Below are 10,580 nucleotides of genomic sequence, written 5' to 3' on the forward strand. Positions count from 1 at the left end.
GTGCGTGTGATTGCAGCTGCTTTTACATCATAGGCACAAAATCAGGAGGAAATGCCACCAAACCACCAAAACCTGCATGAGAAGGAAATCCTGCATGCTGCAGCTAAGGGTGACGAATCGCAATCGGCCGTGCAGAGTGCAGCCGCAACACCGCAACCCTCCACGTCCTGTGTTAGAAGACTCGCCTCAGATACAGGAGCTGCAGCTCTGATTATGATGAAGTGGCTCACAGTCATTTCGTGGAAGAAATAAAGAGACACAATCGCAGAAGAATTTTAGGAATTTTACTTTTATTTAAAATAAATAGCCACATAAATAAACAACTCTCACACACACACACTTTCACACGTTCAAGACATTTACAGTTCAGCAAGCAAAATCAGGGAAGAACATCCCAAATGTTAACAAAAAACAAACAAACAGCTCTCTTTACAGTTCTACATAAAATAAAATAAAAAATAGTGTTTAATATTATTGTGAATGCTTTAACACTAAAGAAGACTTCTCTAGCCCAGCAGTGGAAACAACACTATTTTCAGAAGGAGAAATATTCATTATAAAGTGCATTATTCTGAGAAAAATAAACAAAGGAGGGGGAAAAAAGGTTCTGTCTGATTCACTGTGAGTCTAAAAATCCACGTTCTCCTCAATGTGCTTTTCTCAAAGTGTCCTACAATCAGCACAGGGGGAAGAAAAACAAACAAACAAACAAACAAACAAAATGACTCGCTTTCCTCACCATGGGATTTGTTCGGAAAAAAAGGCACAAGCGTCTCCGGTGAGTGCAAATCGATTGTTTTTTTGTTTTTTACACTAAAATAAAAGTCCAAACGGATTAACACTGTTTCTGACAATCACATCACCTTCAGCTTATCTCATTCAGTCACTGGTTTCGAACCCTGTTTTTCCAACTACAAAGAGACAGATGTGCAGTTTGGGGGTACGAATCGTGTATACACACACACACACACACACACACACACACACACACAGAGAGAGAAAAAAAAACACTGCTTAAAATCTAATTCTAGCACCTAACTGCAACTTCTCCTCAGCTATATATTGCTACAGAATGTTTCGAGAGGAAAATAAACGTACGCGGAACACAGACACGGTCCGCGCTCACTGATAAAAATCATTGCTTTTTCATCTGCGCTACGTCTGAGAGCTAAAAAAAAAAAAAAGTCCATGTAATTTATGCAAAGAAAAATAAATTAATAATAATAATAATAATAATAATAATAATAATAATAATAACATAAAGGATTGTTTAATTAACTTCCTGGATTTGTGACAATTTTTGCCAAATTTTTAACACTGTTTAAATATTTCTCGCTCAGGGCTGGGTGATCTGATGATATAATAACGATATTGTGATAAAATATCACGAAACACTCTCTTCACTGCAGCGTCCTAATATCATTTTTAAATACATGACTTTAAAACGTTTTTTAAAATAATTACCAAGTTGAAATCAGCCAAATTTTAACGTTAAAATCAATTTTAAAATGTTTTAAATTTTAACCAAAACCTTTTTTTTAGTTTATATTATATTTCTGTTTACTAATAAATAAATAAATGAATTAATTAATAAAAATAAATAAAATCACCCAGCCCTGATTTAGCGACTAAGAACCGATTTAATTTAATTTTCAAACAAAAATTTAGTCGATATTTTTTGGACGTCTAATGTCGGAATTTGCTAAGGAAAAACAAAAAACAAAAAACAAATACAGCTTTTCGTGATACTAATAAATAATACAGCTGTGAATCTCAGAGATATCTGATTTTGTTTCACGACAAACTTAAAAAACTAATAATAATAATAATAATAATAATAATAATAATAATTGATGCATTGAGTACCTGCTGGATTCCTATCAGCTTCTGGATCTGGTACTACAGGTACTACAGCTGAGTGTGAAATATTGCACTAATCCCATAAGCTTTGTTCTGGGAGAAACTGCGCTGCAGTGAGGAAGAAGAAGAGGAGGAGAAGGAGGAGGAGGAGGAGGAGATGGTGAAGGAGATGGAGGAGGTAGTGATACGACAGAGAAGGAGCTATGCCTGAATTTCTCCTTTAAAACGTAGCGAGCTCGAAGCTCAGGAGGTGATCAGTATCTGAACGTGACGCGGTGCTGAGCAGTGGAGCTGGAGGTCCTCAGGCTTTCTCCTGATTCATCAACAAGTCGTGATTCATCGCATTATTTCAATTTAAAAATCTCATTATTTTGCCTTGTAGCCGTAATGATTATTAGTGACGTACAGATGTGTGATGAAAATCCAGCTGCATCAAGATGACAGTGTGCGAGACGTCTACTTTCTCTAATTCTATCTTATTTCATTTAATAAAGTACCGTGCATGGCTCTCGGCTCCACCCACCAACAAGCTCCCGCAGTTTACTAAATAACAAACCGTATTTGTTTTGAAGGACATAAAAAAAAAAAGGCTAAAAAGAAAAAAATAAATAAACCTTTGGTCTTCTACAGTGAAGTGAAAAAAAGTTGCAGTAAAAAAAATAATAATAAAATTAAATCCGTTGGTTTAAGGAAGACCGTCCTATTTTTCATACATTATTTGTCATAGTAAAATGAATAAATTGAATAGTCTGATGTGATTATTTTAAAACACGCACAGATGTCTGTTCTGTGTGTGTGTGTGTGTGTGTGTGTGTGTGTTTTTCCACTTCGCTTCACCCCCTGTCTGTTATTGCTTTCTCAGGACAAGAGACCGGAGTCAGAGGGGGACGAGTGTGACGTCCATAAAGAGTTTAGTTATTGCTTTTTTGTCTTCTTTTGAGTTCATGCACACACACACACACACACACAAAGCTTTCTCATCCTGCAAGTCAGTTAAACTTCACTCCGGATCATGAAACACTTTTTTGTCCTTATTTGACCATCACACAGCTGCTGAGCTGCTGCTCCTGAAGCTCAGGGGTATCGGGGCCTCCGCTGCCTCCCAGGCTCCAGCTCGGCTGCTGGGGTAAGAGCGAGAGCTGCCCCTGGGTGTAGCTCTGAAGCTGGAGTTGAGGCTGAGGATGCACTTGGAGGTGAGGCTGCTGGCTGATGTGCAGTCGGGCTTCCAGCAGATGAGCCGCAGACGCCACGGGAGACAGGGACGAGTAGGAGGAAGATGAGGAAGAGGAGTCTGCGTTCTGCTGCCACAGACTGTGCTGAAGAGGAACAGAGCTCTGATGGCATGCAGGAATCAGCTGGGTGGAGGTCTGGGGTGGAGGATTGGAGAATAAAGCAGCTGGAGCAAACAGGCTGGTGGAGGGAGGTGAAGAGGAGGATGAGGAGGAAGAGGAGGAGGAGGAAGGCAGCTGATGGGACTGTGTGAGGAAGAGCGTGTTCTGCTGCTGGGGCTGGTGCTGGATTTGTAGCATCCTAAAAAAGCATAGAACAAACACAGCAAGGTTATTAAAATGTTTCAGAGTGTAAATTGCAGCAGTCAAATCTGCTTGGACTAGTGGGTGGGGCTAATTTCAGGGCCAGAAAACTGAAGAAACAATAAAAATATTTTACATTAAATGATCTTATGTTTCCTTAAAAACATCTTTAAAATAATTATCCATGGGCTTTGGTGTCTTCATTTCTGTTAAGTACAGATTCTGTTATGTTCTCACCTCTGCTGATGCAGCACCTCCTCCAGCATGCTGCGTCGCTCTCGAGGTCCTCCGGTGCCCTGAAGGCCCGATGGGGGGCACAGCGTGGGCCCTAATGACCCCCTACTGCCCCTGGAGCATGAGGTCGGAGGGCACACCTGTCTCGCCAGACCCTTGATCTTATTCAGACCCAGCAGACCTTTGGTACGAGAGTTCTTCCTCAGCTGCTGACGGAAGGCTTTCAATCCTGCAAACATCAGCACGTTTAGTCAATAACTGGGAGCGATATACTCACACTGTACACACACACACACCCTGTGTTATTACAGACCTTTGGCTAGTTCATGAGTAGGAGGATAATTTCATGTTTTTCTGTATCAGGTCTAAATAAAAACCTTAAGGAGGATGTAATTATCCTCATAGGATCATTAACTCACACACACACACACACAAACACACACCTTGTGTGAGAGAGGTATCGGATGCTCTGCGCCCTTCCTGGAAGCTGGCTGCCTGGAGACTGCCCTGGTTTTGCAGGATTCGGTTGGAGGACAGAGCCAGAGGAGCACCGGCCGGCCCCGATGTCCCGGTTCCGAATCCGGAGGCTAGCAGCGTTGAGAGATCTCCTACTGCGTTGGTGGACAGGGGCGGAGTCGGATTGGACGATGATTTCAGACAGCTGTCTGATGAAGTGGCGTCTGAAGGACTAATCACGATACCTGAGAAAGAGAAATGTCACATATCACATCATCATCAGAAGACAACTCCACAATGAGATTTTTTTTAATGTAATATTTTCCTGCTACTCACATGGAGGGTTGCAGAGATGGAAGCGGGCGGAGACTTCGGCGAGGGTGTGTCTACGTGAGGCTGTGTTTGGGAGAAGCGTGGGAGGGGCTTGCAGCGTTCCGTCCTCCTCTTCCAGGGCTCCTGGACGCACTTCTTCATTGATGGTGGTCTCCAGGAGACTGTTTGGAGAGATGGAGCGATTCCAGAGGAGACCGTTGAGACTCGCCTCCACCGGACACACCACCCGCTGGAGACGGAGGAGGAACAAAAAACAAAAAGAACGTAGAGGGTGTTAATAACAGGCTTTGGCATAATGAATGCTCTATAATGAGCAACAACCAAAAAAAACATTCTTCACCTGAAACAGACCTCCCTGATCCCACTCCATCTGTGAGTGCAGCGCTGTGTTCATCGTCGCGGCGACAGGCAAGGCGGGGCGGAAGCTGTCGGGCGACTCCACCATCACCTTGAAGAGGAGAAGGGGCGGAGGAAGAGCGGAGTGAGGCGGAGGGATGTAATGTCACACCGGGAGGAGGAAGTGAGAGGGACTGTGAGGAGACACTGACCTCTGGGCTGGACGAGGAGTCAGACGTGCTCCTGCTCCTCTGGGTCCAAGCACCTCCGCATTGCCGGTTGAGCTGCTGGCTCCGGTGCTCTTTAACCCGCTCTAGCAGAAGGTAGTAGATGGCCGAGAAGTGATTGTAGCTGCTGCTCTGGAGCGACTGAGGAGGGAATGAAGAAGCATGAGTGTATTTTTAATTATAATAATAATAATAAAAAAAAGTATCACATCACATAAGGACCTTTAGGCCACACCTATAAAACTGACAGGCAATATGATTGACAGGAAGTTTCTGATTTGGTTAACTATCAAATCAATCAGTAGTGTTTATGATGAACTACAGATTTTGACATTAGCTAAGCCGGACATTAGCTAAGCCGGATTATTTTCACATAATCCATCAGCTCACCTTTTAAGAAACAAAATCAGAGCACTGGCTAAAATGAGATAATAAGGAAAGGGGCGGAGCTTCTGGAGTGTAAGCTGTTAGTTATGCAAAGTGGCTCATGTGCTGTTTATATTGTGGAGGAAAAGGAAGACGGTTATGTTTTGGTGTGTGTTTGATGTTAAACATCGCTTTGCTTTGCTACTAGAATAACAACCGTTTCCATCTTAAGTGAACGCAGAAGGAGACAGGTTTTAGGAACAGATGCTGCTGTGTTTATCGTCTCTGTGCCAGCAGGGAAACGTATTATAAAAAAACGTCTTGGCAAAAGGCTAGGATAAACACCAGCTTTCCACTGTCACCGCGGCGCCACCCGGGCAACAAAACTGACAACTGGAATCCCTAAAGCGAGGTTTATTAAGCTTTACCGCTGACCCTCGATCCCAGAGCTGCGATAATCTGAAGCAGTGATTTATAACAGCACACCGTACTGCCTCTTAATTCTCAGTAAAGGAACTTTTCTGATTCATGGTCTCTCACCTCCACGGTCCTCTGGCGGTCGATGCCCAGCGCGTGCATGATGCTCAGGACGGGCTCACTGTAGTCACCCAGGTTGGAGTTGTAGTCAGTGAGGGAGTGCGAGAGCGTCTGGTGGGGGGCGCTGGGGTCGGCTAACATCCAGCGGTGCTGCTTGATCTGAGCGATGCCGATCCGCTTGGCTGGATCCACCACCAGCATCTTACGGATCAGATTCTCACAGTCTGAGAGAGAGAGAGAGAGAGAGAGAGAGAGAGAGAGAGAGAGAGAGAGAGGACATATGTTACATGCTGTACAGCTGTTTTACTCTGGATTCTGATCAGAAGTTTTATATTAGGTTAGGTTATAATTATTCAATCTGACGATTTCATGGTTTCTATAGTAACAGCTCGTCATTTACATAACCTGGCTTTAATACCTTCTGACATGAAGTAAGGTATTCTGAAGCGTCCTTCCGTCACTCTCTGCCTGAGCGCTGGCAGACTTTCTCCATCAAACGGCAGCGAACCGCACACCAACACATACAGTACTACACCCAGACTCTGAGAATACACACACACACACACAATTAGCACACGTTTCCAGATATTAGAACCTCCTCTCCTTTAGGGAATGTATGGGACATTAGGACACGTACCCAAATGTCCAGCTGTGGACCTTCGTATTCTTTTCCCTCAAAAACCTCGGGTGCGGCGTACGGTGGGCTGCCGCACCACGTGGACAAGGGCTCTCCGGCATTGTAGAAGTTTCCGAACCCGAAGTCTGAATAAGAGATAGAGAGAGAGAGAGAGAGAGAGACAGTCATCACGTGAGGGTTTTGTCAGCTACGCTTCATTCCTAGCTCAGGGGCAACTGTGTTACGTAAACAAGCCGGAGATGAATGATGTGTTTACACACACACACACACACACACACAAAGGCCTTTTCTTTGAGCACAGCTTATTGAGCTGACATAATACGGTTTTATAACTGGCCCCATTTCTGTTTCCTTTGAATGAATCACATTCCCATCATGCTGCTCTGGCGTAGCGACTCTCGTGACGTCACACGTGCGGCTTCATCAGCTACGTCCGTATGACGCAAGAGAAATATGTGAGCTAATGACGTGATAAGTAAATAAATAACAACCATTAAGGGCTGTTTTTCGAATTTATAGTAATTAAAATCTGTCTAAAATCTAAAATAAATTAAAAATTGAATTAAATATATAACCCTGTTCCAGACTCCAAATGAAGCTTGAACCATTTTATTTTAAATATATTAGGATAATTTATTAAATATATTAAATATCTTGAATCATATAAGATTCATCCAAAGGCATTATTTTATTATTAAAATCATTTATATCATTTTATAAATATTAATAATCATACGAAAACACATCAGGAGATTTTTAAAAATATATTTAAGATATATTTTCAAGGATTATCCAGACACAGGTTTTTACTTTTTTCCCCACATGTGACATTTTAACAATTTTTTAACGACAGCTTCCGCATTAAAGCTTCGTACTGTAGATAAAACGGCCTCCTGAAGTCTTCTTCGTTCAGGAGGAAGTTGTTGGGGAAGTCCAGGTGTGATGTTGTGGTGTCTGCTCTGAGATGGTAATGCTCGTGGTCACTCTCCTCACCTGCGAGTTTGATGTTCATGTTGGCGTCCAGCAGCAGGTTCTCGGTCTTGAGGTCTCGGTGGACGATGTGGTGGTGGTGGCAGTAATCGACGGCTGTGAGGATCTGCCAGAACTTCTTGCGTGCCTCGGCTTCGCTCATGCGTCCGTTAGACGTCAGGTAGTCTGCAGAGGAAGAGCAGGAGGAAGGATGAGGACGAGGACAGGAAACGTGCAAACAGAGTGTGAATCAGTTCTGACTGGCTGTGAAAGATCAATCATAATGACTCTCTCTCATGGCAGAACATACTGTGATCCCAGGTGTGTGTGTGTGTGTGTGTGTGTTACATAAAAGGCTACAAAAAAAAAAAGAATCCCACACCTGTTCCACCACCTGCTGCTCTTTTCCTCTCCTCTAACCCATCATATCTGACTCATCTGTCTGAAACGTTAGCGGATCAGAAGAGTCGCTTTGTACTCACCGAACATCTCGCCGTTTTTCGCATACTCCGTTACGATGTACAGCATGTCTTTGGTCTCCATGACCTGCGAATACACACACACACACATACACACAGGGAGATCAGAAAGGTGCTGTTGGATTTAAGCAGCCAAATAAATCTCCTTTTACAGCCTTGTTAAACTTTAATGCTGGCATTAGCCGGGCTGGTGAAGAGGCTGACACACACACACACACACACACACACAAAACCACACGCATGCAAGCACATTCGCACTCATACACACACACACCACACACACATGCATACGCAAGCACAAAACCACACACACGCACACACACACACAAAAATGCTGCAAAACATAGTGTCCAGACTAACACAATTCCGTATGTACTGTATTGGGCGTGTCCCTTTTTTTGTCACAATATAGAAAAGCGTTCTCTGCTTCTCCTCTGAGGCCGGAACTAAAGTTCCTGTCCAAGGCACAAACCCTGTGCTGCTCCTCACACTGGCTGTGAATCAAGTGTTATCATCCATGTCTTTATGGACCTTGCTTTGGTCACTGGTGTGCAGTCATGTTGGAACAGGAAGGGGTCATCCCCCAAACAAAGTTGGGAGCATGAAATTGTCCAAAATGTCTTGGTATGAAGCTGAAGCATTAAGAGTTCCTTTCACTGGAACTAAGGGGCCGAGCCCAACCCCTGAATTCAATGGTTTGGAGGAGTGTCCCAATACTTTTGGCAATATAAGTGTGTTATCTGATGGAGTGTGAGAAAGAAACCTAGCAAGTTGTCAGTTCTGTTCCTCTGTCTTTCGTCACCATGTTACAGGATGGAAGAAAAAGTCGAACGTGAAACCAGTCAACAAGTCGTGGCTTGAGGATTACGTTTCACGAGCAGCTGAACGTCAGGCTTCGACTCCCTTACAGAACATTCTGCCTGTTCCTGGGAGAGCCTGGAGGAACGCAACAGTAGCTCGTTGCACAGCAGGTTTCGACTCTTGTGACGCACACACACGGTGAGTGAGAGAGTGTGTGTGTGATAAACTCCACACTGAGTGCCCTCTGCACTATGTCAAAGCTCTCTCACACACACACACACACACACAGTTACGCCCTGTGACAGATCGGCCTGTCGTCACATCTGCAGCGGCGAAGCAGAAGAGCGTGTAAAGCAGCGTTTATCAGCAGGAGCTCTGCGTGAGTTTTATCCTCTCCGTCTTTAAATAAACTCGGGAAAAGAGAGCCGCGGCTATGAAAAGAGAACGCAGGCATTCGAGATGTGACCTCCTGATCTCCTGGCTTCATACGGGGGTTGGGAATGTGAGAACCTAACCGTCTCACACACACACACACAGATGGTGTCTATCTCTCATGGCTTTTTAAACACTGTAATGCTAGCAGGATGGTGTGTCACTAAAAATGGTGCTAAATTAATACGAAATGCTTTCGCTGCTCTCACTGCAGGCGAGCTTTCGCATTCTAGATAAACGACACAACTCTAGTTTCTCACATCCATGCAAATGAGGCTGCACATGATGCTGTGAAACGATTGGCTGGAACGATTCTCAGAGCTTTCTTCACTTCCCATCTCACAACTTGATATTAGTTCCCAAACAAAAAAAACCTTACTTTGACAAGCCATGCCCACAAACAACAGACAACTGGTCACCTGTGATGAAGTGCTACGGAATATTTTTTCCGACCATGTTCCCGTATTCCATCTCTTTTTTTCGTACACATTTCCCGAAGAGAGTATGCTTATGTGATATATCATCCCAAACCTGCCTGGAACAGCGTGTTAGGTGTTGTGTGTTATTTCTTACGTGATATGACACTCGTTTCAGGGAAACCCCCTCATTCCCGCTTCCTGAGCCGGATTTCCCGGGACTGAGTTTGGTTTTGCAAATAAAATCCAACCGCAAATAAAAAAAATACACACACAAAAAAAAAAAACAACGCACCAGCCCTGAGTAACGAGAACAAAAATGTGCTGACAAAATAAACGCCTGGCATCTGCCAACCACAGTGTGTGTGTGTGTGTGTGTGTGTGTGTGTGCATGCATGTGCGTCAAAACCCGTTCTACCAGCTAAAGAGGCTTACGCTTCTTAAAGACTTTACAGACAGATTGTTTCATGTGACCCAGCAGACACATTGTGCTTGACCAGGGCTAATTAACCTCACACACACACACACACACACACGCTTCTATAACAAGTATAACACAATCTGATAGGATCCAGCAGCTTAGCTTCACAATAATCACACATACAGCATTTTTCTTTTCACGTTTCATCTCATGTATCAGGATAAACAAGTTCAGAAAGAAACAGAACCAAAGGGTTCCGTCTGCTTTGGACCCATCAAGGGTACTTCTGGAGGTTTTACACAACATCATGTTCATGTATTCTACACGGTTTACATTCATAATAATTTTCTACTGAATAATCTGAATGATATCTTCGGGTATCGCGATACGATATTTTGCTCGCATCAACTCAGACCCAGTTTCATTCTTAAGAGTGTAACATATCCCACACTGGACAGAAAGATAAGATGTTTCTTATTTCCATGTGTCCATTTGTCAGAAGTTTAAGGAGCATTAATTTGTCTTATGTAAAATAGAATGAATG

General features: G+C 43.5%; 1 protein-coding gene across 2 annotated transcripts in view; it reads right to left on the reverse strand.

Moving 5' to 3' along the window:
* Positions 1 to 273: 273 nt before the first annotated feature.
* sik1 (salt-inducible kinase 1) overlaps positions 274 to 10,580 on the reverse strand; it is a 12,109-nt gene continuing 1,802 nt past the window's right edge. Inside the window, exons 4-14 of one of the 2 annotated variants that reach the window (XM_058391863.1) lie at positions 7,970 to 8,033; positions 7,512 to 7,673; positions 6,519 to 6,643; positions 6,300 to 6,423; positions 5,885 to 6,105; positions 4,964 to 5,119; positions 4,756 to 4,863; positions 4,419 to 4,644; positions 4,070 to 4,327; positions 3,630 to 3,855; positions 274 to 3,390 (exon numbers count right to left, since the gene is read on the reverse strand). In XM_058391863.1, coding sequence (XP_058247846.1) covers positions 2,892 to 3,390; positions 3,630 to 3,855; positions 4,070 to 4,327; positions 4,419 to 4,644; positions 4,756 to 4,863; positions 4,964 to 5,119; positions 5,885 to 6,105; positions 6,300 to 6,423; positions 6,519 to 6,643; positions 7,512 to 7,673; positions 7,970 to 8,033 — 2,169 coding nt within the window. In that variant the 3' untranslated portion in view covers positions 274 to 2,891. Of the gene's footprint in view, positions 3,391 to 3,629; positions 3,856 to 4,069; positions 4,328 to 4,418; positions 4,645 to 4,755; positions 4,864 to 4,963; positions 5,120 to 5,884; positions 6,106 to 6,299; positions 6,424 to 6,518; positions 6,644 to 7,511; positions 7,674 to 7,869; positions 8,034 to 10,580 lie in introns of those variants that run through there. The other variant, XM_058391864.1, reaches the window with a different exon arrangement.

The sequence above is a fragment of the Hemibagrus wyckioides genome, linkage group LG06 (genome assembly GCF_019097595.1).
Source record: "Hemibagrus wyckioides isolate EC202008001 linkage group LG06, SWU_Hwy_1.0, whole genome shotgun sequence".
Taxonomy (NCBI): Eukaryota; Metazoa; Chordata; class Actinopteri; order Siluriformes; family Bagridae; genus Hemibagrus; species Hemibagrus wyckioides.